Here is a 27,727-nt window from a genome sequence, read left to right as displayed (position 1 = left end):
TCTTTTGTATTTTTATTTTCTTTTAATGCTTGGAGGGTTAAATAGTAAAATGTCACTTGCTTTCTTGAAAATATGAAACTTACTATGGTATTTATAAAAAAAAAGAAAAAAAAAAAAAAAAAAAGAAAGCTCAAGACGTAAGTGTAATATTAGGTTATAATTAACGCTACATGCGTAGAAACCTCATTCTCATTAATCCAATGATGAGCCGGCCCATGAGAACCTGCACTACAGAAATATGAGATATAGTGGACTGATGGGCTGGCCCAATACATTTGGTCTTACTGGGCTTGAACAAAGCTTCTCGGGCCCATTTGAATTTTCTAATAGAGAAGAAAGGCAGGGTAGGTGACCTTGAAATAACAAAATGTATAATATCGATTTATAAATTAATAACATAAGAGTAATGAGAAGATTACGCTGTGACGCATCAAGAAATGATTTTATTTATTTTATTGTTTTTTTTTACGCTGAATGCGATTGCATTTTGTCTTACTAATGCACTATTTTACATTTTTCTCCAATCAATTAAAAAATAACAAACAGGGAACTTTGGACATTCATGTCATTTCACACTACTAAATACTTATCCATCATTATACATTAGGCTGTTATATGCTTTTTGTTTGACAAGGTAGATTATTATAGTGCAATACTCTATTATTAGCTTTTACATTATTGAACCAACCAGAATTTCAATGGTTAGGAAGATAATTCAAGTTCTCGACCAATAAATTAGAACTTCACATTTATCTTTTTAATTTTTTTAATACAACATTACTTTTACTTTATTGCAAATAGTAAATCTTTCTCAATCTATTGTATATTATTTACGTTTACTTTTGTTATTACATACAAAGTACGTAAGTTGATAAACGAGGATGGAAAATTAGGTAAATTTTGAAATAACTACAAAATTGTCAAATTTTATCATAATTCAACTAATTAAGACATTATATCATCGACTGAAAGTCTGATCAAGTTTGAAATCTCGTTCTCATGTTAAAAAAACTAATTAATACATTCAGGAAATGCTTTATGTATATGTGATTGATATTGGTATAAATATTGACAAGTACACATTTGCTATTTTTAAATAAATAAAATTTTGTATAATCGACACCCTTTCTAGCATTTTTTTTTACAATTTATGCAATGTCTCACCAACATGTGAAAATATCAACATATCATACATAAATCTAATATCACTATGAAGTAAACCGACAAATATTAGTTATCTTCAAATAAAAATATTTAAAATATACATATTACATATAATCGATGTTTAAAATATCAATTTCAAAGAGATTTAAAGTAAAATAAAAAGTAAATAATACATGATCCATGAATTAGTTAAAATACTTGTTATTTATGTAATTTTTTTTAGGATACAATAAAATGTCGATTCACGTTACTAGCCAATACTGACCGTTAAATATGTAAAACTATATAAGGAAATATATGTAATCATATAATTATGTATTTGGAAGTAGAGAATCAAAAGTGGGATTATTGGAAAGGATTAGTAGTAAATTAAAAAATGTACATGTAACGCAGCAATGAGATTGAGCCCCCAACCCATTGACATTTATCTCCAATCATAGCGTACTCAAATGGATCATCCGGGGAATTCGGATGCCCTTGTGTGACATTAGTAAAATTTCATGGACAATTATATAGTAAGGTCCAAGGTTTATAAGAAAAAACGCCCATTATTGATCCACAGACAACAAGAAAGAGCAAGTGTTCATGTGTAGCTTTATTCATATGTGAGTGTTTGTTTTTTTTTTTTTTTCATTATTTTTCCTTCTCGTCTTTGGACGGTTTGTTGAGCTTTTAATCCCAATTTTCTCCTTCTAGAGAGAGAAAGTCTATTAGAGAGACAAGACAGACACAGGGGGAGAGACTTTTAGAGAGAGAAAAGTTTCTGGGAGGCGCAGGGGAATTGGGCTTCTTTTTTTTTTTTTTTTTCTTCTTCTCCCAGTTCGCGATGGTTTGATTGGAATCTGCAGCAACAATTAGATTTCCCCTTTTTGTTTTGTCTTGTTTTGTTGCTTTTTCCAATTTGTTTTTCTGGGTTTCGAAAATCGTTGACGGGTTTTCCAAGCTGTGGTTTTTGTAAACCCAGAAAGGGATCTTCGATGCATTGATTAGATTTGGTGGATTTGGATTTTTCCTATCTGGGGTTGCTTGGATTTGCGTTTTTTTGGCGAAATGAATGGTGGAAACGAGGTCGTTGCAGCTCCGGCCGGCCCGCCACAGCCGCTGGACTGGAAATTCTCTCAGGTCTTTGGCGAACGTACAGCCGGTGAAGAAGTTCAAGAAGGTACTATTCACTTTAAACAGTAATCCCAATCTTTTTCCATTTGGGGTTTCTCGATCCAATTCAAATTTGTTGCATCCATTACAATTAGGGTTTTTTCACGCCTCCGATCTATTTCAGATTGCAACCCGTTCTGTTAATTTGGTATTCTTGTCGCGGATCTCTATCTCGTTCCTTCTTGGACTTGTGAGTCAATCTGTAGTTTTGATGTTCATTTGCTGGAAATTTTTGTTTTGGTTCTGTAATGAGAGGGAGTTGAGTTTGCTAGTTGAGATGCCCTTCCCTAAGGTTGTGCAGCATTGTTCCTTTTGTTGTTAGGATTAGTAAGAAGCTTCGAACCTAAGCATGGTGAGTGAGTTGTGGAATAGCTTTGAGTCTCTGGGTTGAATTTACTGCATGCACTTTCTAGCCTCAAATTTTCCTCCTTTTGATGGCAAGTGAATGCAAAGAGCATCAGTTAACTGTGTGGAGTGACTCCTCGATGTGTGATCCCCTCCACCCCCCTTTCAAACCAGGATAATTTAAACGTAAACAGTCTAACTTTTCTGGTCACCAGGAAACCTGACGAATGCCTGGTTCCTGTTTTTCTGCACATACCTATGTGGGAGAATTTTGAGTCACCGTTTGCTAGCTTTGAAGCTTGGTTTGGATTGTTTTTGTTCCCTTCCTGATGTGAAACCAGAATGCAAGTAATATGACAAACAAGTGTATTGAATTCCTATCATGAGCTGACAAGTGTATTAAATTCCCTACGATGTATCAACAATTGTCACCCTTAAGCAGTTTCTGAGTTCACAATCCACTTCTGGAATATGTTATGGCGTTGTATGCCTATTACGTAAAGCTAAAATGGTATTAAGCCCTTCTTTTTCCTCTCTTTTTGGAAATTGTCGTGGAAAAAAAGTTTGAATTTTTAAGAGGATCCTAGGATCTGTCATTATCTTTGGGATTTAATTTGTTTTTCTTTTCTATCTTTCTATCTTTATTATTTCTTTTTTCTTTTTTCTTTTTTCCCTTTAGAGTGCTACAGCCCAACCTCTTCATAGCGAGTCACTCCCCTTTATGATTTGCGTTGGGCGAGAATCTGTTTTTGCTTCTTTTGGCTTTTGTGTTAGTAGCATAGAGGACGTATATTCCAAACTTCTTTTGAATACATCTCTCTCTTATTGCTCTCATCATTATATGTGGCTTGAACTCTCTGATGGTCTCATCGTTTCATTTCCTTTCCTTTTCCTAACTATAGCATTCCTCGAGATAATAGTCCCTGTTGCAGGCTCTCACCCTGCTGTATGAAGGTAGAGGTGAATTATCAAGCTTGTAAAAGGTCTTGTTTGTCTTCGGTGTTTTGATCTAAATTCTTGGTTTTAAATTGAACATTCAAGTTACATTGGTGATGGGTGTTTTACATCAACTTGGTTGTACCAACTTTGAATAACTCTCTCAAACTATCCGTATCTATTTACCTCTGCAATGGGTTTTAGCTGCTTGGATCAGCAATATGTGAAAATCTTAAGAGTTGTCTAATAGATGTAGTGATTCTCATGTTTAATTTTATTTATTTATTTATTATTTTTTAATTTTCATTTTAACCATTTTTGTTTAGTCAGTTTGAAAGGAACCCGTTGATGCATGCATTTTTCATGGTTCTGTTATCTTGGTTCCTCTATGTATGAATTTCTGAAGCTTTATATTCACCTCCTGTTTGGCAGTTGATATTATTTCAGCAATTGAATTTGATAAAAGTGGGGATCATCTTGCTACTGGTGACCGTGGTGGTCGGGTGGTACTCTTTGAGAGGACAGATACGAAAGATGTTTGTCTCTTGGAAACTTTGTTTACTATCCCTGCATATGTTTCTTGCTTCTCGTGTTAGCATCTTATTTGTTTATTTTTGCTTTAATTTGTAGCATGGGGGATCGAGAAGGGATTTGGAGAGAATGGATAATGCAATAAGTAGGCATCCAGAGTTTCGCTATAAAACAGAATTTCAGAGTCATGAGCCTGAGGTATTCTCTACACCATTAGTCTTTTGATTGTTTATTACTTATATATATATATATATATATATTATGAACCGATTCAATTGTATTCATATTTATGTTTCTTTTGCACTGCTTTTATCAGTTTGACTACCTGAAGAGTTTGGAAATTGAGGAAAAAATTAACAAAATCAGATGGTGCCAGCCAGCTAATGGTGCCTTATTTCTGTTATCTACTAATGATAAAACAATCAAGTACTGGAAGGTAGGCTACTACCTATATCTCTCGTTATTATACCACGTGGGGAACATTGGATTTGGTAGTTGATCAAATGTCTTAGCAATTATATGCGAGTATCGTGGTAGCATATTTCTGGAGGTTATTCAGTGTGATCCTAAGATTACATATTTTGTAAGGTTGCATAAATTTTGAAGGGTTGAAATTTAAAGCATTATTGACTATCGTCCTAATAGATTATTCTAGATACCAGCAGCAGACAATTTCAGATTATCATATCTGCCCATTTCAAAATTTATGAATTGCTAATGCATGATGCTGAAAAATGATTCTAAACTTCGGTTCTTATTGCATGAAGGTGCTCTCTGAGTTTATTTATAATGAAAATATAGAGCATTTGGGAAATAGTCAGTAGCCCTTTCCCCCACCCCACCAAACACACACACCCACAATCAACCATTTCCTCTCATATTTGTCCTTCTGTAGTCTTTTTGCGTGTTCTGCTCCATTTACTTATTTCTTTTATTTCTGAGTGTTGATCAGGTGCAAGAAAAGAAGGTTAAAAAGGTTTCTACTATGAATGTGGATCCGTCAAAACCTGTTGGAAATGGCAGCAATGCTAGTTCTAGCAATTCAAGTAGCTCTGGACCATATCTTGCAAATGGAGGATCCCCAGATCGGTATCCCAGTAATGACCTCTCATTTCCAGTGAGGGGGATACAATCGCTACGCCTACCAGTGGTAGGCCCTCATCTTCTTGTATTTGGGCATACAGTATTGATTATTTTTAGGGAAAATATCAATTTATACCCCTAAACTTTGGAGTTGTATCCATCAAAACCTCAACTAACAATTGTATCAATTTAAATCTTGAACTTTTGTAAGTATATCAATTTATACTCTTCATTACGTTTAATTTGGAAAAAGAACATTGTGTGAGACTTATAATTGTATTCATTAAACTCCTAAAATTTAATAAGTAAATCAATTTCGACTCTCAATTAGAATTTCTTTTGAGAATCATCCATGCTTCAACTCCAATTGTCTATTTTGTAGAATCGACATTTGAAAAAGTCTACGTACATGTAAGAATTGATGTATGGATGATTTTCAAAGGTAATGATAATGGATCTAAATTGATTTGCTTATGAAAAGTTAGGGGTTTTATTGATATAAATTATAAGTTTCACACAATATTTGTCCAATGAAATCTGGAGGATGGTGTAAATTGATGCATCTACAAAAGTTTATGGTTTAAATTGATTCAATTATTAGTTCAAAGATTTAATTGATACAACTCCCAAACTGTAGGGGTATATATTGATATTTTCCTTTTACGACGCCTTTATTTTCCTCTCTTAAAAAGTTAAGCTTGTTACCATGTTGTATCTTGGTGTAAATTGCTTAATTTCCTTTCTTCTTATAGCTAAACTTCATTTTTTAACAAAATGTGACAGCCTTTTGTAATCATCATGAATTTTCCATCCCTTTTGTAAATTTATTACCATTCTGTATAGATGGACTATTCTATTTGTACAGATATGGTATATGGGTTCATGGATGAAATTGTTTCTTATAAGAAAAATAGTTATTTTATTTTGTTCTTTTTTAAAAACGCTTTGACACTGCCAAGTTTCAAAATCTGGATTAGATCTTCGGTAACTATTGTTTTCAGTTGTTAAGAGTAGGCTAGGTTTTTAGTAGTAGTTTACAAATAGAGAAAAATGCTAGGAAATAAACGGAGAAAAAGAAGCAGAAAACAAAAGGCCTCAAAAGGCCTAATTTCTTCTTCTTCTTCCTTTCATTTATTTATTTATGTTTTCCGAAGTGAGCTTGGCATGGCCGTCTTCCCTAGAGGTTGAAGGTTTCATCCCAATCCCCACGATTGTTGTACTAAACGAAAGTCTATTTATTTTTTTTTATTTTTAATGCTCGAGTTCTCAAGGCATTAGTTTTGCAGGTAACTAGCCACGAGACTAACCTGGTTGCAAGATGTCGAAGAGTGTATGCCCATGCTCATGATTATCATATCAACTCCATCTCCAATAATAGGTTTGCTGTCTTTCACTGGAATCCAAAGTTTTCTTATATGTGTACTCTGTTATACTTGATAGAACATTTTATCTCCGATAACCTTAGCCCTTGAGATATTACATGCTAAATTGTATCCAGCATCTTGCTGTTTGATTTTATTTATGACCTGTCTTAAGCACACGAGTATTTGATCTTATTGAAGTGTTTTTCTAATAGTTCATACAATCTATCTCCACTATAGGGACCAAAAAATTAAAAGATTGCAGGAATCTGAAAAGAAACCAAACAAACCACATAGAGACCAACGAAAAGCTAATAACAACAATGATTGCATAGCTAAAAGATAAAAGCAGCAAAAACTCTTAGCTTTCAAACAAAAGCTGAAACTTTAATGGGAAGCTCCTCAAACCACTAAAGCTTCAAACAGAAAACCCACAAACCAGCTTGAAACATCAAGCAGGAAAGGAAGAAAAAAAGCAACTGCCAAGGAGAAAAGCACAAACAACACCACAAGGCTAAAGAAGAAAACAAACAAAACAACCAAAAACCCTATACACCAAACTCAACTCACAAGTAGCAAATTTGGTTGCTGCTAGATTTGGTTGCAAAGTTAGCCAATGGTTGCACATATTTGATATTTGGGCTTCCCTCTTTTTGATAAGCCCAAATCTGTATCTTTCTGGAACCCTATTGTTGAAAAGGTTGAAAGAAGACTCCACACTTGGAATCACAAACAGATCTCTAAGGGTGGTCGTCTGACTCTCTTACAAGCCACCCTATCAAACCTCCCCACATATTTTATGTCCCTATACAAAATGCCCACTACGGTCGTCAATGACATTGAAAAATTATATAGAAGCTTTCTCTGGAAGGGCGATTCTTCTTCACATGGCTCACATCTTGTTAGGTGGGACAAGATTTCTAAGGCTCATGCTCAGGGTGGCCTTGGTTTACAGAACTTGGCTGATAAAAACCTTGCTCTTCTCGGTAAATGGATCTAGAGATATTATCACGATGATGATGCCTATTGGAGGCAGATCTTTTATGCTAAATACGGGGTGGCTCCATATACTCTTGGCCAAACATCATCTTTCCTGGTCATATTAAAGGCCCTTGGCGTTCTATCTTAACACATATGGACCTCATTAAAGATAGAGTTTCCATCAAAGTGGGCAATGGGCTTACCACTTCCTTCTGGTTGGATCGTTGGTTGCGGAACTCTCCTCTCAAAGATGTGTTCTCTCGTCTATAAACACTTTCCATACAAAAACTATCCACCATACATGACCTGTGGGATTTGGTTCATGGATGATCATTACGCTTTAGGAGAAACCTTAAGGACGAGGAATTTGAGAATGGATGGACCTTATGGAATGTCTCAATGGTTTTCATTTCAAAACATCCAAGGACAAATGGATTTGGCAACCGGACACAAAAGGTACCTTCTCCACTAAATCCCTCTCTTTGGATTTGGGAACTATTTTGGCTGCCATTACTCATCCTTTTCATGAAGCAATATGAGAGGACTTCTATCCGATGAAGATTAAATTCTTCCTTTGGGAAGTTAGCCATAATGTCATCAGCACTTGTGATAGGGTCCAAAGAAAGTTCCCTCACATGGCTCTCTCTCCACATTGTGCCGTCATTTGCAAATATGATCTTGACTCCCCTAGCCACCTTTTCATCCACCGCCAATATGCTGTCAGATTTTGGAAGGATATTTTCTCCTCTTTGGTTGGCACACTACATTGCCCAACAACATTATCAACCTTCTCTCTTATGCTGTTAATGGACACCCTTTCACTAATGAGAGGAGGATTATGTGGATGCACATGATATGTGCTTTTATATGGACTACTTGGAAGGAGAGAAACAATCACCTATTCAAAGAAAAAGGCACCTCTTTTGATAGTTTTTTTTTTAGTCTTGTTATCTTTCATGCTATGACTTAGTGCAAATGTACAACCTTCTTTACTTCTTACAATCTATCTTCTCCTCTGACCAATTGTAGAAGTCTTTTGTAACTTTGTTGGTTTGGGTTTCGGCCTTATTTTGTAATTTCATACATCAATGAAATTGTTTCTTATCAAAAAAAAAAAAAAAAAAAAAATGATGAAATTCCAAAATATTAAATTTGGGACCAATTAGGAGTTGACATGTGCCCCAAATTGTGCCACGTGGTTTCATCGTGACCGTTGAATTACATAAAATTAACTTGGTCCAATTTAATATTATTATTCATGAATCTAGAACACGCCAGAAGAGGGCATGAATCCGTTCTAAAAATAGGAGAGGTTCAATTTCAATTTTAGATAGTGGGATTTTGATAATTAATCTCTTAGAAACAAAACGGGAAAAGAACAAAACCAATGGAAGAAAAATTTTCCTTTTCATCTATTGTGTTGATGAGAGGGGGAGAAGAAGACTCGTCCGGCAGCTTCTTTAAGGTGAATTAAGTTCTTCTTGATAAGTAGAACAAAGAGCTTCAAAATCTTAATCATCAAGAGCTTCATCAGATACATTTCCATGCCCATTGACAATTGGAAATTGAACTCCTAAGTCATCACTACAAAAACTTGACAGAATCCTTATCTGTCTCCTCATCTTCCTCCTAAAAATTTACTTTTTGATGAGCACATTTATTGAGTTAATAGAAGCCTTATAAAGAGTGTTAAAAACAAATAATGTTGAAGACGAAGTTCTATTGAAGTGGTATAATTACATTGAACTGTTTTTTAAACCTCTACACCAGTTACAGGATAAAGTTCCAGCAACATTCCATAGGTCCCAGAAATTTCTCAGTTGAAATCACCAGATCCCTCCCAGTGGCATTTTCCCAGAAGTAAAACGTACAGATGGCTACACAATGTATGAAGGAAAAAGAATCTTCAAAGCTTCTAGGGAATAAGAGCTGCAAACTTTCACCCCCCCAAAAAAAGACACTCAGTAACCTCAACATTTTGCTCTACATATTCTGGAATAATTTTTTTTCTGCATCTTAGCATGGGTATTATGACTCCTTAATACGGAGTCTGAGAAAGCCTCTACCTTCTTTGGTCCATTGGCCTTAAACCACCACCTATTTAATTTATGAAATAGGATAGTCCAATTCTCTGCGGCAATATTGAATTTAGATTGGTTAGGAAACTGCCCAAACTTGTCTAGCCATCAAATTCTGGAATTTTGGGCACTGAAAGGCTTAAAGCTTTTACTGAACTCAAAAGAGGAGCCATGCATCCACTTCATACGATTAAATTTACTTCTAAAATTGAGCATTTTTGCTTCATTAGTCCTGGTTATTTCTTTCTTTGCTTTCAACTACAGCATAAAATCTTGACCACGATAGGAAAATATGAGAATTACTAGGTCAATCATCCTCCCGAGGACATGTGGTATTTCCTGCCTACAATGAACTATCTAGTTTTTGTACTTAGCAATGAAATGCCAAGGACTTTTATCTACAGCAGTAATAAGCAGAGGTGAGCTGCCCTATAAGTTTCCTACTTCATTTCTCTTTCCTATTAGGAAAAAAAAAGCTTGCTAATTAATCAAATAAATTTGAGATTTTGTTGAACTAATAAAAATTGCACATTTTAAACTAATCATTGTGTGTGCTTGAATATTATTGTGATGAAAGGGGCTGAAGACATAGATTACTTATATGCGATGGAGATGAAAAAGGATAGTCATAATACAGAGAAATAAAATTGGAATCTCTTATTATGGTACTACATTAAATTTCCCAAATCATTAGTTTAAACTGTTTGTAAAAGTTATGTACATTCAGTTTCAAATTTTGTCAAAATTTTCTTCATATCTCCAGTTGCTCGTATGTGTGTGTGTGTACTACATGTATAGAGACAAAATCTACAGCTTTGTGCTCACTCATGTGACTCATGTATGTATGTGTTTATTGTTTTAATGTCTTTAGTGGTGAAGTCTCACTACTGCTAACTAGGTTCGTTAAAAGAAAAAAAAAAGAATCAGAAGACTACTTTTTGAGTTATTTTTGGAAATGTGCTTTCCATTTTCAGCATCTGCTTGTTTTTAGAATGGTTTTAGTAACCAATTATGTTAACTTGCCTTGTGTTTATAGTGATGGAGAAACTTTTATATCAGCTGATGATCTGCGGATAAATCTTTGGAACTTGGAAATTAGCAATCAAAGTTTCAATATTGTTGATGTCAAGCCTGCTAACATGGAGGATCTGACTGGTAAGGTTTTGAAATTTTGGTCAGTAGGGTGTGGCATTCCTTCTGGTGGCTGATATTTAAGTAATCAAAATTGAAAATATTAGGTTACTTTGTGCTATTAATAAAAATAATGGAAACATTGGTTTGTTCTATTAATAAAACTGATGTTTCATTGGATTGTTGTTTTGTTTAATTTTCCCCTTATTTGTGGGCTTCTTGTATCATCCATCCATTTTACATCTTTATGTTTTTCTATCATTTTTGTGTCGCCCCCCCTCCCCGTTGGTTTTATTTGTAATCTTTTATCTGATTGGCTTGCCCATTGGCACATCTTGTATCTCTTTTTGGTGGTTCTGCTGCACTCTTTGGATATTTCATTTATCAATGAAATTGTTTCTTATCACAAAAAAATAATAAAAGAAGATAATAAAATAAGAGTAATGGAAATAGGAAGGGTCCTTTAGACTCTCACAACTAACTCTGTATGATTATTTACTAACATCATCAAGAAGCAGGCTTTTGTTTTAAATATCTTCATGTTATTCATTACCAGACTACCACTAAATATGAAATATGTACAAAGTTCGTGGGTTAATGGAGAAGATTTAGCACTTGTCATCACTCATCAGAAAGAGGCCAGAAGTCATGGCCTCTTATGGCAGGTGTTTTTGGTTCTCATGGGATAAAAGGAAAAAATAAAGAAAGGGTCAAGCCGTTGTGAAATCTATTTAGCCAGTCTCATACAACCTTTGTATACTCCTATTACTGTGTTTTGTTTTGTTTTGCTTTTTTTTTCCCGCTTGACTTTGGGCTTCTGTGAAGTGTAATTTGTATAATCATTCATTCATTCCCAGCATTTTTTCTCCTTCCTTTTTCTTTTTTTAGTTTTATCTTTTTAAACTTTGGATTCTAAACTTCCCTTGTGGTTCTGTAGAGGTGATAACGTCTGCAGAGTTTCATCCTACTCATTGCAATATGTTAGCATACAGCAGTTCAAAAGGATCCATCCGCCTAATTGATTTGCGGCAGTCAGCATTATGTGATTCTCACTCCAAATTGTAAGTGCCTCTACTGGTTTTAAAGAAGATTTTTTCTTCATATCCTGCATATTAAAGCATCCTGTGGACCAGAGAACTCATGAGAAATTTCAATTGGGTGCAGATTTGAGGAGCAGGAAGCACCTGGTTCTAGATCCTTTTTCACTGAGATTATTGCTTCAATCTCTGATATTAAGTTTGGAAAGGATGGAAGATACATTCTTAGTCGTGATTACATGACTCTCAAGGTTTTCATTTTTTTTCTTGACGTGATATGTGGCGGCTATGTTACAATTTTATCATTTAGGTTAATGAAAAAGGGGTAGATATCCTTTAGCCCGTGAATGTAATGGTGGGGTTAGTTTAGCAAAGCTCTCTTATTTCATGTGCATTTAGAAAAATTCCCATAAGACTGGATCTGCAACAAATCTGGATTGGCGTGTCAAGAAAGCATATAGTTGGAAATTTGGATTTATTATTTTATGGACATATTTTCTTGTAAAAACATATTATTCCTCTCAATCCAAATACTCCACAAAATAGTAAAGAAGTCAACTTGCCACAAAACTATACCTCCTCTATGAAAGGAGAGGACGATATCACCTCCTCAACCTGGGTTCTGTCATCTCATATTTACCTTTTGGTCTACTTTGATTATGATGGATCTACTAGATTGTCCTCATATCAATAAGAAAACTCATTTCGTATAAGGCTTCCTGGCATTGTTCAGGGGAAGATACTTTAGTCGTAGCTAACTTTTCCGAGGTAGTGTCACAACTCACAAGAAGGTTGTGATTAAGTTTTTTTCGTTGTTAATGGTGGGCTGCTTTGCTTGATCTTGTAAATGCCACTATGGTTTTGGAACCACTCTAAATACTGTGTGTGCATGCATTGTTTTTTATTCAGATTTTGTACCATTTGTTTCTTGTTGATTGATTTTCACATTCACTCTTAGCAAAGGTTTTTGGTGCCTTTTTGCTTGTATATTTTAATGTCTCAATAAGTTCACAAAGTTTAGATTGTTTGCACTAATTATCTTGTTATGAAGTGAGTAGTTTACTTATTTGCAGTTGTGGGACATTAATATGGATTCTGGTCCAGTTGCAGCATTTCAGGTTCATGAATATTTAAGACCTAAGGTTGAACTATCTGCCCCTAAGCTCAGATTTGAAAATTAAATATGCTGCTATCTTCCATTTCTGTTGGTAACGTTTTCACTTCGAATATTCATATAGCTCTGTGACCTGTATGAAAATGATTCAATCTTCGATAAGTTCGAGTGTTGTTTGAGTGGAGATGGAATGCGAGTAGCTACAGGCTCTTACAGGTAAGTGTTCCTTTGCAGAAAACTCTGTATTCCTTTTCTTTTCTGGGACATAAACTATATTATGCACATCTTTGTTTTCAGTAATTTATTCCGCGTGTTTGGCTGTATGTCGGGAAGTACAGAGGCTACAACTTTAGAAGCTAGCAAAAATCCAATGAGGTAATTATTTGTGAGTGTGACCCCATCAGAATAACGTGATGCTTATGCGAGTTCAATTGTAACTGCAGGCGTCAAGTTCAGACTCCTTCAAGGCCTGCCAGATCTCTGAGCAGTAGTATAACACGAGTTGTAAGACGAGGTCTGTGTTTCCTTCTCTTTTCACTTATTGAAAAACCAAATTATCAATTCAAGTTTTGAGCCATATTGTTTATTTTACATTCTCCCTATTTGGGCATCCCATAGCAGGAGCAGACAGCCCTGGGATTGATGCAAATGGAAATTCCTTTGATTTCACAACAAAGTTACTGCATTTAGCTTGGCACCCGACTGAGAACTCAATTGCCTGTGCTGCTGCTAACAGCTTGTACATGTACTATGCGTAAACGTGGTTTAGCAAGAGAACATATTTTGCTTGGTCGACTTTCTCAAGTTTCTCTTGGAGAAAGTTATTTTCCCATTTCCTTCCAGCCATTGATTCGGAAGCTTTGCAAGTACTCAAGACATCAAATGACGTACCCCGAAGACTTATTGAACGTGCCTTTGGTATCCAAATACAGAGGTGGCTGCTACACAATCCTCCATAAGGTGTATGTTGATTTCTCTGCAGTGGCTGCATCTCGTTTTCCTCCTCCCTCCCTCTTCCTCAACCCCAACTATTTAGTTTCTTCTTTCACTCTTTTCATTTCCCTGCATCTTCTTCTGAAGGAGAAGATGCAGTTATGTTTCAGATTGTTTTGGGTTGGAGCCATGAAGGAAAAAAAAAAGAATGTGATTGTAGCTCTCCTACAACAAATACTATAAACGAATGTTCAATATTTGCAACAACCGCAAGTAGGTTTAAGATTACGAGGAAAAGGAAAATGTAGTTTTTATTCATAATCTTGGTTGGGATGAAACTTTTGATAAACTTACACAGCATCATTTTTTCATTGATTCTTTGTGTCAGAGTGGTAATTTATTTGACCCACATTTATCAGAATTTACTGTATCTTGTGTGGTGTTTCAGTTTTCTTATATTTTCTATCATTTACATTAGGGAGAAAGGGGGTGGCTGTGCTCTCACTTAAGCATTGCTAATCAGATGAAATGAGATTGTATGTCATTTCTTTAATTGCAGTGCAAACCATTTATGTGCTCTCTCAAAGGGGTCAGATTTATTCTCCTAGAATTGTTTGGCTTTGGTCTATTTTGGCAAACTTCTCCCATTTGACTGAACATGGATTTATGAAGTCATTTGATGTATAGATAGGAGTATTCGATCAAAGATATCAATGTAACATAACATGTATCGATCATAACACTTCGTGGCCTTTGTTTTTTTGGTTTCCCCTGGGCATATGTTAAACATAATAGAATGGTAGCTCAATAAAAGCAGATAAAAGAAGACAAAATGCTAGAGTACTTTACAACTTCCAAACATAAACGTTCAATTTATTTGCATTTATATTACTTTCGTTCATTTATATTATATCACTTTGACAAAGCGAGCACTCTTTGATTATTTTCCATTGTCTAATTTTAAAGCTCAGGTCAATATTATCTTGTTCAGATAATTTAGCCGAAGCTTTTTCAATTTTTTATCAGACAGAAAATCATCCTGTGATGTTTTATGATCCTGTGATGTTTATGATTTATGCGAACAGAATTAAACCAAACCGAATCAAACCAAACTCAAACAAAATTGTTTTGAGAACCAGTTTTCTTGGTTAGTTTGGTTTGATTTGGTTTAGTTTTATGTGCACCACAAGCTTTAAAAAGGAAAACACTCCAGGCTAAGCAAAACTACTTGGTTTCCCTGTTCATAAATAGAACGGAAAAATCTAATTGTAAAATTGTCCAATACAGAAATAGAGAGGTAGTAAATAAAACAGTGCCAATGATCCACACATTTAAACATGACATATTTGGTTCTAAAAAAATATCTAACCAGACCGCCCAGCTTGCTTTCTAGTCACCAAGCTGCTAGACCAAACTACTTGAAACACTTGGCGTACATAGGAAAGTTTCTGGCAAGCAAACTTAGTTGATGAAATCTTTTAGCCAATTGTGGAAGCCCTCGCATTAAATTTGAACATAAATGAGATCACTTAGGGACAACACGAGCCTTGTACATGCATATATATGCCATATGCCAGTCACCTGAAATAAATGAAAGTTCAGAACGAAACGTTATCTGTGGTCGGCGGTGAATCCATTTCTGACACTTTCTGTTTGGAGAATGAAAGTTTAGCATGTATGAGAGTGATTTTGATTGGTTAAAATCATTTTTGTCATTTTCAAAATCAAATCACTATGAATGATACTTTTAATCATTCAATATTTAATGATATGAAATTTTCATTTAAAAGAGTAAAATTAAATATTAAATTAATGTTGAGTAATTAAAGGCATGTTTTGGAGTAATTTTTACAATTTTAAAATCATTTTCGAACATGTAATTAATTCCTATGTGAGTTTTACCTCCACCCGATAGCTTTAAGATGTCTTCTTCTCTCTGTGCAATGGGGTTATCATCATCATATTCAATCCACTTCCCTGTGGCCAATTGAAGACCATTTATAATCGTTTGTATCACATAGTAAATAATAAAAAAACAATTCATTCTAAAAGACTAACCGCTTTCTTGCTTGACCCAGGCAACATAATGTCCTGAATCTGCACTCCTTCCCTTGTGGGTCAACACAGCTACCAAATCATAAATTCCAGTCATTTGTACTTCCTTGTCAGAAGAGGGGGCATCTGAGATAGATAATCAACAAAAGGTGAGAGTGTAATGAAGTATGGAGCAAGAACCGATTGAATACGAAGTGCAATTTCCACTTTTAGAAAAGGATACCTTCTTGAGGTGTAATACTTGACTGTGCTTCAATCCCAGTAGATGTACCCTGCATTATTTCAGGCCTTGGAAGTCAAAAGAAAGTTCAAATATAATTCAAAGGTTGCAAATGGAGTCTTGACTCACTTCTGCATCAGATATCTTTACATCCTTGTCCGCAGAATCGGAAGTCTTCTCATTGGGTTTCAGACCAAGTTTTTTGCCTTCCTCATTCCTCAAAAGCTATATTTCAATAAATAAAATTTGAATGTTCATCAACCATAAACTATCAATAAGTTTCTTCTTCAAAGACCATAGGTGAGAAACCATACCAGTCGAGGACCTTCCAATTGTTTGCGAAGATCATCTGAACACAAATCAAACACATCCAACTCCAAAGGATAATCCACTTTCTGAGATGAAAGTTAAGACAAAAAATTATGGAATACTGTAAGGGAGTTCAAATTCAAGTAAAATAGGACAGCATTCACGATGTACAATCGTGGCATACCCTCAAAATTTTGGCCTTCTGATTTGACTCCCTCTTCCAAAAAAAGCGGACAAATTGAATTGTCAAATACCTTAAAATAATTAAACCATAAATAATTGTTATATTGGATGCAAAATTTCATATTTTTTGCATGGTACAATGCTAATCTAAAATTGATCTAGTAGACTTCCCAGTGAAAAGATGTGTTAAGTTAATAGGCAATGCAGAACTAAGACAACTTTAAACATAAAAAGATTATTCTTTTAATAAGAGGAAATAGAAAAAAACGTAAAAAGATATCATTACCTTGGCAGGCTATTAATACGAGATTCCTTCAAGAAAATTGCACTGCGCCCCAGTGAAGGAGATACTTTATCTATTTCTGATTTTAAACCCTGCAGAATTCCGATGCAAAATAAATTTTATCACGAAGATTTCTAAACAAGAAATACATAAAAAACCATTACTTGGTAAGAAAAATATAAAACGGAGACAAGTGGGAACTTTAATCCTGTGCGACTTCACTCGGGAAAACATTGCAACATGCCAATAACAGATTTCAAAGTTGACGCGAACTGCTCGCTCAACTTATAGGTTTCTTTTCTTTACCTCTTATTATATATTTTTGGATTAAAAAAATTTATCGATGATATGGAATTACAAAAAGTAGGGGTGAACCCCTATCCAAAGAAGTCACAGAAACACAGTCCTTGGGATATAATAGTCGATAGGCTATAGCTACAAAAGCACGAAGAGAATTTACACAAAGTGCCATAAAGATAAAGAATTAAAAAGCAAGAAAAAATAAATTTATGCCATGAACTTTGAAGTTTATATCATTTAAAACCCTCAAATTAATAATTATATCAATTAAAATCCTAAACTTTCATAAATAAATCAATCTAGACTCTCAGTTGAGATCATTTTAAAACTGTTAATGTATAATATTCACACATGTATAAGAGTCTTTAAATACAAGAATCAACATAATAATACAAAAAGAAGTTGGAATCAGATGAATAATAGGATAATTCAGTAATATGTGGTTTTTCATCTTATTGTCTTCCTCTATTTTCCTCTATTTATTTACAAAAATTTATGTGCTAATTTTTCTTTCCACCTTGGTAGGATTATTGAACAAGAATAATTTTATTTAGATTATGATTTAATTGTAAATCGACAGAGAGACTAAATTGATTTAAGAGGGTATTTGGGACACTGAGTTAGTCTAGTTTACAATAATTCATAGGCTATAATAGTCTATGTTTGGGGTATAGACTATTTTAGTCTGAGTTATAATAGTTTGTGTTTGGGGTGTAGAATATCTTAGTCTGAGTAGAAAATAGTGAACACTATAACAAAGAGGGAAAGAGAGAATGAGTAGGAAATAGTAAACATTGTAGTGAAGAGAGATTTATAATAGTAATATCGTAGCTAATTATAAGTTATAATAGTTGGAAACACCAACAATTATAAATGGTGCCCCAAACATGGAGTGGGCTATAATAGCCCCCTTCACCAACTTGAAAGTTGGTCCAAACACCTTCCTTAATTATGAAATTTTTGGGTTTATATTGATATAATTATTAGTTCGAAGTTTTGATGGATCAATACAACTTAATCATTTTTCACCCCAAAAAAATGTCCAAGTCCTTTTATGATTCAAGGATTATGCTAATAATAAAATTGCTTTACTGATCACAACAAAAATCTCCTTGTAGCTAACTGGGGAAATCTTTTGTAAACCCATTTATAGGCCTTTTATCTCTTTGAATATTTCATTCATCAAAAAGGGGGAAAAAAAAAGATTATGCTAATAATGTTGAGCCAAAGGACCTCCTCCTCCCTCTAGAAGGGGGTGACCAATCAGAACCAAAGCAAGCAAGGAGTGTGGATCTACTCAAATTATAGGTCTTGAAGCAAGCTATTAATGCACAGCACAGACTACCTAAAAAGTCTTGTGCAAGCTTGATAAATGGAGAAAATTTTGGTAGATTGACTCCATGTAGCGCTTTGTTGGAAAGGGATGCTTCTCTAGATGAGGAAGAGCCTGGCTATCCAGTGTATTGGAAGTTGATTCCTTTGCCCCAGGACTAGGTGGTGGGGTGGGAATTGGGAACCTAAGGCTACATATTAAAGCCTTAGTGGTAAAGTGATTCTGGAGATTCCAAATAAAATCCAATTAGGTATGGTACAAAGTAATTTAAAATGTGGCTGGTAGAAGAGGTGGCAGCATTCCAAGGTGAATTCTTTAGATAATGACTATTGCAACTATGCTCTCTAATTAATGCAAAGCTCGAGTATTTTTTAAGCTCTTTTGGTGAGTTTTGCTTTTGATAGAAACTATTGTATTTATTATTGTGACATCTCTCATCGAGGGAGTTCATCAATATTCTTAAGGGCAGTACCATCCTATAGGCAGGCGCCAGTGTTTGAATGCATTCACATACTGATGAAAACCTTTCTAAACAACAGAAAGAATTACTGTAGGCAGAAATTCAGGTTGAACGATGAAGACTGATTAATACAGAGCCACTAGCTTGACTTCCAAAGAGAATGGAAAACCTACCTGACAGTAAATTATGGGCTCCAAACACGAAACTTCAATGTGCTTCCAAAATATAAAATTTAACTTTTGTAATTGAAGGGGCAACCTTGTAGAAGTGGTTTCGGTTGAATTAAGTAGAAAGACATTTGAAGTATATACATATATTGTTAGAAATTGAGTATTCGTGGAGAAAAATGAAAGAACTTACCTGGCAAAAAGAACCACAACTATTAACTGGGAAAAAACTAAAACTTTGTGTAAATTTTGTTACCAGAACTTAGAAACTTCTCACGTTTATCCATCAGAACAAATGGAAATTATTCAAAGTTCATTTTATTACTTTTGACATTATTAACATTTTCCCTGTTCACTTTCCACACAAATCTTGTTTACGGAAAAAAAAAAAAAACATTTTCCCTAATTTTCCATTTGTTTCATCATTTGTTTATTACTTTTATCTGGCAGGGAAAAGGAGCATTCAGATTTTAAACAAAATCTTTGCAAGAAAAGTTTAGCCAAGTAAAGAACTAGTTGAACAACCAATAAATGTAAGTGCTTGAAAGTTGGAAAACCGCCAGTCAAAATATCTGCACTCAACTACGAGCAAAGAAGTAACATCCAAATTAATAGGACTTACATGCTTTAATCCTTCACTCAAATGGTTCACTTCTTGTGATATATGACATTTAAGTGAATAAACTGATTCTGCTTCCGAACTTTCCTCTCCACTTTCCTGACAATGTACTCTGACATCATAGAATCACATCATCAGCACATTAACAACACATAATTTCAAGAACGTGCAATTTTTGTTTTTCTTCCCAAAAAAGCCCAAAAAATTAATGGCAATGTTGAGTGTTTGTTTGGTGAGAAGATTGCCATGAAATATGGTTTTTACTACAAGGTAAGCCACAAACAATACAGAGATGACAAACTGGTGCTTCTTATCAATAATATACTAACTACAAGGAGAGGGACATCTTAACACATTTCCACTTGTGATTAAGCAAACATAAGCTCATGAATATCATCAAGGTCATTGAATAGGTGCAGAGGAGAATAGGATGGGAAGATAAATAATGATTAATGTAAAGTCTACCACCACTTCATGGATCTCATTTCCGATGTATTAAATAAATAACTAGTAAATGTCTTACCTGCTAACAAGATCAATGCCAAATAGGTCCTTTACAGCATCGGGGATTTCACTGCAAATGAAGATGACAATTTTCTCATCAAACTACACATTTCTTCCATGAAATAGGAAACAAAAATAAAAGAATCCAAAAGCAGAGACAGAATAGCAAACACATTGAGAAATCCCACACACGGCCTGAAAATAGCATGTAATCTAAACTAACCATGGGTTGAAAACCATCGAGTTCATGAGGAATTTCGAAGTGTGGTTTAGACAATTATATTTTGAAATGGAAACAAGCCTCTTCATTGAAATAATGAAATGAGACTAATGCTCAAAGTACAAAGAGAGATACAATGAACAAAAGCAGCCAAATGAAATTACAGAAATCACTAAAAAAACAAGATGCAATTACCTGGAACCTGCTGACCGAAGGGACTGAGATAGAGTGTAAAGAAGTTGTGTCCAACATTCTTCAGCATCCTGTTAAAATTAAGCTTCAATTAATACATTAACTTTAAAGACGTAGCAGAATGCAATAAAAAAGTTCAAAATATCAGATACTTGTTGCATGAATGTACTATTCTGCAGCTGGCCAAATTGAGGATATTTTTTCCGCAGCACCTGGGAACATGGGACAATAAACACATTATTTCATCATCCGATGAATTGACAACCGTGATGACAAAAAAATTCTAAAAATAAGTTATTATGAAATCAAATACAACTGAAATCCAATATCTTATGATTATATATAAAGAAATGAAATGGAAGAGATGCAAATTGATTTCGTAAAGTCAACTTTTCACATGGACCTCTACATCCAATGAAGAATGGAACTTCAATGTTAGCATCTGGTATACATGATCCTTGAGAAGATTGCCAGATTGGCCTAGTAAGTGGCTTCTAAAAAAATTTTGAATTCTCTTGGATTAGGACCTTTTGCATATAGTTGGGTATTTCATTCCATCAATGACATAGTTTCTTATTGGGAAAAAAAAAAGTGGCTTCAAAGTATCATTCAATGAGCATACATAGAAAAAGATAATCATAGAGAAATGGCTCCCCAAGCAAGATCTTTTCAGGGTGATGTATGGAAGACAAAGCAAGAACACTTGGGGAATCACAGCTTCCAGAGCACTTTTGTGGCTTCTTTGGAAGGTAAAAAATGAATGGCTCTTAAAAGATAAGTTGAATTCTTATCAAATTGGATAGGCCTTTAGGTTGTTCTGAGTCTCTCACCCTTTTGGTTCACAGTAGTTATATCTTATTTCTTATACTGAAAGAGGAACCAAGATAACAATAGAGAAATGACCATTAAACGAAATAGGAATACTAGTTTTCACCCCAATATATGAAAGGAACAAGTGCTTTAACAGGTGAATTTCAAGAACTTTTGTGAAAGCCACTAACCATCCAGAACTGCATAGGTGCCACTGCCTTGACACTTCTATCAAGCTCACTGAATAAATCCCGGGTTGCAATAGTTAACATGTGTGAAGTTTGATCCACATCACTACGGCCAGCATTAGAGTACCTGATCCAAGCCAACAATTATATTTGTTGCTGCAGGAAGATTCAGGAAGATTGCAAGGAGAACTCACTTAATCAAAGCCGACTTCAGCTCGGGAACAGAATGCAAACACTGTAATGTTGAATTCATGTAACATGTGTTTCCCAAATTAAACAAGCCAGCACTGTGACCCTGAAACAGCAACGTTTTGGATGAAAATCATAAATCATAAAAAATAGTTCAGCACAAAATGTCCAATTAAACAAAGAACTGAAGAAACAAGAGGAGGATGTATAACAAAATCAGAATGAAAATATGACAAAATTAGAAATATTTTTGCACAAGTGACGATGTCACATACTTGCGCCTAAGGGTTGGGATCTGTGGTATGGGGTAGAGGCAACCTCGTCTGTATTTAGTTGAGGAGATTTTTATCTAAGAAAGACACCGGATAGCACAAGCTTTTTGTGGATACCTTTGGGTATCATTTGTATGATTGGCACACTCTAATGACGGATCAAGCACCCAATGTCACCTCTTAAAGCCACCACTGACTTCACTACTTTTTGCTTTTAGATTTTTTGGAAGTTATTTGATGCTGAGAAGCTCTTCCTTGTTCCCTCATCTTTACCACCGGTTGATTGTGAGACCTTTAAGGTTGCCAGTCTTTCTCTTCTCTATTATTTCGAATCAGGTTCCGTGTGTGGGGAGAGGGGATTCTAGATCTTGGCTTTCAGAGCCCTTTGAGGGCTTTTTCAATAGATTTTTTCCCCTGAATTTTTTGTGCCACTTCTCCCCCCAAGTGAGCCCTTGCATGTTCCTCTCTTTAGAAGGTTAACATTCCTAAGAAAGTGAAATGTTTTGCCTGGAAAGTTTCGCGTGGGAGAGTGAATACTCAAGATTGTATTCAAAGGCTTTCCTCCATGGTGTTGCCAACCTCAATGGTGTGTCCTTTGTAGGAGATGGGAAGAGGATCTTGACCATTTGCTTTGGGATTGTGAGTTTGTGACATCTTGATGGAACAGACTCTTCAGAACCTTTGAGGTTGTGCTTGCTTGTAATAGAGGTTGTTGTTAGATGTTTGAGGAGGTGCTCTTGAATCCTCCTTTTCGGGGCAAAGGAAAGGTTCTTTGGCCTGGCCTTTGTTCAAGTTTAACCATTCCTTGCATCTGTTAACACAATTTTTTGTAATTATCAGCTTAGTATAATTCTTTTAGATTAGAGCCTTCTTTCTGTAACTGGGCGTGAGGGGATTTTGTTTTTGCCTTTTTGGGCTTGTTTTTCTGTATTGCCATAACATATGCTTTCATCAACCTCAATAAATGTTTGGTTTCTTATAGAAAAAAGAATTGCTGGGAAGATATATGCTGCGAGAACAGGGCACCATTTTTTCTTGGTCAGTTTTCCTTGTTTACACTCTTAAGATGCAACAAGGAGGACTTGAACCATGACTTGACAGGAAGCATAAAACCTCCCTACCCACAATGCTCACAATAGTAATTGTTTTCCTCGTTTACTCAATTTTGCCTACACAAAATTTGTTTCTTTTGCCTCCCTTACTATCTCCCATCTTCCATCCTTTAACTTACCATGCTGGATGAAGAACAAAAAGAGAGTTCTCTGCAGTGGTTTCATTATAGGTTTCTGAGTCTGTCAATATTCATAATATTCTCAATATATATTGTTAAAATTGAGGGCATACAGAGTTTTATTTGTTCTTTTGGGTGGATCTATGGAGTTCCTTTTTCCTTGAGGTCTCGGTTACTTCATACTCCGTACTTGCATATATTTGAAATGAACTTCAACATTTGCTTATAAAAGAAATACCTCATGATTCCATTATGATGGAAAAAACACAAGTACAATGATAATGAGTGGCAATGGGTCAGGCGTCAATGGTAGATATGAATCATAAGAATGGACCAAAAAGATGTCAACTAATCCAGTTATAATTATGACAGAAAGAATATGTTGAATGCATGGAATAAGACGAACATCCCTAGTTTTTAGTAATTTTAAATTTGATTATCTTAAATTGATTGGACTTATGGTAAGTTGATTTTGGTCTTAAGAGCCAAATTAAAAAAGATAATTAATTTAAATTGAGTTGAGAGAAATTGAGATTTAATTCAAATTGATAGAATTGACGTTTATTTAGGAATTTCTAATTTAATTAGAATATGAATTTCTAAATTAATTATTATTCTAATTAAATTAGACTATGGAATTTTTCTGTCTTATTCAAAAAGAAAATCTAACCTATCTATTACTTTAATTATTGATTTTCTAATTTAATTAAAAAAATAGATTTCCCAATTAGATAAAGTGTCATATTTAAAAAGGAAATCTAATCTATCTACTACTTTAGTTATGAAATCCCAAACAATTTAGGATTAGGATTATTTCTCCTCCAATCATCCACTTCATTTCAAAGGGAGGTCAATTAGAGAAAAAAAATCCTTGTTACTTTCACATTTATTAGTTGTCCCACTTTCCTTTTCGTGGTGAAGAACTACCTCTTAGAAGTTTCTAAAGATATTTAGTTTTGAGAAAGACAACTTTTTTTCCCCCCAACAAGCATTCCTAGAAGTTAGATAAGGGAGGTAGATTATTTGTAGAGTTTTATCTAGCTCAAATTCAAGATAAGTAATTTTACTATTGGAATCGCCCTGGTGTCATGCAATAAATTTAAGAATAAATCTGAGGATTCTGAGACTGTTTGCATCGAGATGCATAAGGATAAACAAGCTGATCTTGATTACGTTTTGAAGCATGTTATGAGTGCAAGCATGAACTAAATTATTTGGTTTATATGATTTGCTAGATGATGATATGTATTTGCATATTTGTGGGACTATGTTTTATGATGCACGTTATGTTTATGATAGTGATAGTTACCTCTACCCGTAATTAGATTCCCACCAGAGGAGGTGATCTCCTTCCAAATTTCACTAGAGGTTTGTGTTTCCTTCAAGATTCACTAGAGGTTTGTGTTTCCTTTGGGATTCACCAGAGGTGGTGATCTCCTTCGGGATTTTCCCAGAGGTTTGTGTTTCCTCGGGATTCATCAGAGGTGATGATCTCCATTGGGACTTCACCAAAGGTTTGTGTTTCCTTCGGGATTCAACAGAGGTTTGTGGGTACATCTAACCTACGATAGAGTGGGTTCAACTATCCACTAGTTAGCCATCCCATGGAAAGTAGAGATTTATGCACGTCCCACTAGAGAGTGGCATCTAGCATCTAGAGGACATAGATGCTTAGCTTGACCCCGATAGTGAGGTTACTTATTGAGTATTTTATACTAATTCTTTCTCATGTTTATTTTTTTCAAGTAAGGGTAAGAACATGCCGGCAAATGACAAGTAGAATCCATGATTGAGCCACTGGAACCAATCGTATGCTTCTGCTCATGTTTTCAGGATTTTATGTTTTAAAATTTCTAGTCTTGATGTTGAACTTGAGTTTTGAGTGCTTTTTCTTTTAAACTTTTTAAGAGAATTTTCTAGTTTGATTTGGTTTAATGGGGGTACCCTATTAAATGCATTTCAGTTATTTAGTTTTAATAGAGTTGATTATTTTATGCTAATTATTTGGTTTTACTATGTCATGAAAAGATGTCTATTTGAATTGTATGCATGCATGTCTATGGTAACGGTCTAGTTTTAGTCCTAGGGAGCCGGGTCTGTACAAACATGACTTTAGGTAAAAATGATGTCAGCATCAAAGGTAAAAGGTGGTATCCTGAGTACACAATACTAACAGTCCATCATCTAGAAACAAACTTACCTTCAAAAATAATTTCCAGTTGTCGTCTACAATGATCAACCTAATTATATCAACTAAAGGAAACTATCTTTATTGGATAGTAGAACTAAAGGAAACTGTCAACCTAATTCCATCACTATCAGATAGGGACATGGATGGCATTATCTGACAATAATTTCTGAAAACGAATTCCTGCCACTTAAAGAACATAATAAAAACCTTACCACTGCAATAACTTGTTCCTCTTCAGGAAGATCTTCTATAAAGACAGGGCCCTTCTCTGGGGCCTTAACAATCTCATCTGCTGTGCCCATCATCATTAATTTTTGACCCTACAAAAGAAGAAGCATGTAAATGGAACAACAAACTCGGAACCACAAAAATCTATACGAAAGTTTTATAACATTAGTCATTGGGCTACCTCTTTTACTCCTACCGTTGACCAATCTGCATCATCCTGCTCAGTAAGAGAGTACAAGGATCAGATATTAGTAATCACTCCGAAAAAGCTCAAAAGTTTGATCAGAAATAAGAAAGATAACATCGTTATTGTTGGTAATGAATTGGAATGAAGAAACAAGAGTTGAACAAAAAATTCATTATCCTCAAAAGAAACAAAGAGAGATTTCAAGTAACCTTCAGTATACCACCCTTAACCATAATCTTCTGCCTTTCAGGAGGTACCCCTGTGAGTTCATACAACTGGCCCTTGAAAACATATGGGGGCAGACTGGTGTCAATTTCAACATCACGGAACAGCTCTTTTTGCCACTTTACACTCACTATAACATATCAATATCCATTTATCAGAAAAGAAAAGAATTCCAGCACAAGGGTAAGAATAAGAATAAGGTTAAGTTAATATGAAGAATTCTAAAACTTCTAATCGGTTCTTCCAGCCAAACTTAAGTTCCTATTCAATCTTTGCCACTTCAAGAAGTTTAAAATTGTAATTGCTTTCCATGACATGATGAGGCAAGAAATTAAACTTGTAAAAGATGGGCAATAGCAAAAGCACATTCTTTCCTTTAACCATAACCACAAGCTACATCCACACAAACACCCAGATTAAAAAAAACGTACATCAATAACTAAAATCCAGGCCATTGATAATTGCGATGTAAGAGAGGGGTGATCTCAAATGAAAAGCAATGGCAAGAGAAAAATGAGGCAATGACAATCGACCCAGAAAAGAAAACAATGAGCAATAAACAATTGACAAGGCCCCTAATGGTAGGAAGGCAAGATGGATATGGAAATTGTTCCAGATCACTGTCCGCGAGAAGATCGGCAAATCTGGGGTGGTTAAGAAGAAGGAATGAAAGCAAGTAAGAAGAAGAAGTGAAAGAGAGAAGGTGGTGTTCGAACCTTTAATCATGATTACAGGGTTCCCGACAGAGGTAGAAGAATGGGCGAAGAGGTTGAAGAAGAAGAAGGAGAAGAAGGAGAAGAAGAAGAATTGTCTTGGAGAGGCGGTAAAGCGGACCTCTGAATTTCTTGCTGATTCAACAATTTGCCTCCCAACTCCATTCTTATATAAGATAGGTTCACATATTTTTTCTTATCAAGCGGGTCCAATCAAGATATTTAAAACCTTAAATTATAAATTTATTCTATAAAATTTTATATCCCATTTCCTAACTATTTTATTTTTTTTAATTTTTATTTTAAAAAATTAACACTATTTTCACACTCAAATTTCTTATCTACTATTTACTATCTACATTTTACTAATAGTTTAAAAAATCAAGTCAAATTTTAGTTTTTGTTTCCGGAATTTAGCTGAGAATTCAATTATTATATTTTTAAAAAAGATGCACATCATTTTAAAGAATGAATAGGAAATAAGCTTAATTTTTAAAAACTAAAACAAAAAACGAAATGGTTACCAAACGAGATCTTAAATTTCATGTCTATTTAGTATTTAAATTGAGTAATTAAATTTTCAACACCGTCTCTAATAGACATGTAAATTTTTAATTTTGTGTCTAATAAGTCACTAACCTATTCGATATTTTAGAAATTCATGGATATACAAAATTGAAAGTTGGTCATTTTGATAAGCAATTCAGTTTGTGTTTTATGTTTCTAGTTTCACATATATACGTACATTTTTATCCATTGAGTTATACTCCAAATCTTGTAAACTTCTAAATTATATTAA

The 27,727-nt window shown here is 34.7% G+C and overlaps 2 protein-coding genes across 3 annotated transcripts; one reads left to right on the top strand and one right to left on the bottom strand.

Moving 5' to 3' along the window:
- The first annotated feature begins 1,550 nt into the window (after nucleotides 1-1,550).
- Nucleotides 1,551-14,170, top strand: LOC120085677 (Protein phosphatase 2A, regulatory subunit PR55). 2 transcript variants are annotated; one of them, XM_039041812.2, is made up of 14 exons: nucleotides 1,551-2,326; nucleotides 4,033-4,136; nucleotides 4,231-4,329; nucleotides 4,448-4,567; nucleotides 5,084-5,281; nucleotides 6,501-6,592; nucleotides 10,671-10,789; nucleotides 11,703-11,826; nucleotides 11,930-12,053; nucleotides 12,876-12,944; nucleotides 13,041-13,132; nucleotides 13,214-13,291; nucleotides 13,360-13,430; nucleotides 13,538-14,170. In XM_039041812.2, exons 1-14 carry the CDS (start codon nucleotides 2,215-2,217, stop codon nucleotides 13,672-13,674), a joined length of 1,539 nt encoding a protein of 512 aa, XP_038897740.1. In that variant the 5' UTR covers nucleotides 1,551-2,214; the 3' UTR covers nucleotides 13,675-14,170. The 2 variants fall into 2 exon arrangements, with proteins under 2 accessions (XP_038897740.1, XP_038897739.1); XM_039041811.2 differs by having other exon boundaries at nucleotides 13,535-14,170.
- Nucleotides 14,171-15,064: 894 nt separating this feature from the next.
- Nucleotides 15,065-27,152, bottom strand: LOC120087058 (ubiquitin carboxyl-terminal hydrolase 6). The gene is made up of 18 exons (XM_039043903.2): nucleotides 26,932-27,152; nucleotides 26,200-26,345; nucleotides 25,985-26,020; nucleotides 25,788-25,895; nucleotides 21,887-21,987; nucleotides 21,696-21,819; nucleotides 20,847-20,906; nucleotides 20,698-20,765; nucleotides 20,302-20,352; nucleotides 19,782-19,890; nucleotides 16,903-16,991; nucleotides 16,618-16,687; nucleotides 16,439-16,519; nucleotides 16,254-16,349; nucleotides 16,128-16,176; nucleotides 15,908-16,030; nucleotides 15,752-15,826; nucleotides 15,065-15,430 (listed from the first exon to the last, which is right to left on the bottom strand). Exons 1-18 carry the CDS (start codon nucleotides 26,939-26,941, stop codon nucleotides 15,375-15,377), a joined length of 1,452 nt encoding a protein of 483 aa, XP_038899831.1. The 5' UTR covers nucleotides 26,942-27,152; the 3' UTR covers nucleotides 15,065-15,374.
- Nucleotides 27,153-27,727: the final 575 nt, after the last annotated feature.

The sequence above is a fragment of the Benincasa hispida genome, chromosome 9 (assembly GCF_027475165.1).
Source record: "Benincasa hispida cultivar pf3 chromosome 9, pf3_genome.v1.1, whole genome shotgun sequence".
Taxonomy (NCBI): Eukaryota; Viridiplantae; Streptophyta; class Magnoliopsida; order Cucurbitales; family Cucurbitaceae; genus Benincasa; species Benincasa hispida.
The sequence above is the reverse complement of the archived record's forward strand: the minus strand, read 5'-3'. Positions and strand labels throughout refer to the sequence as shown.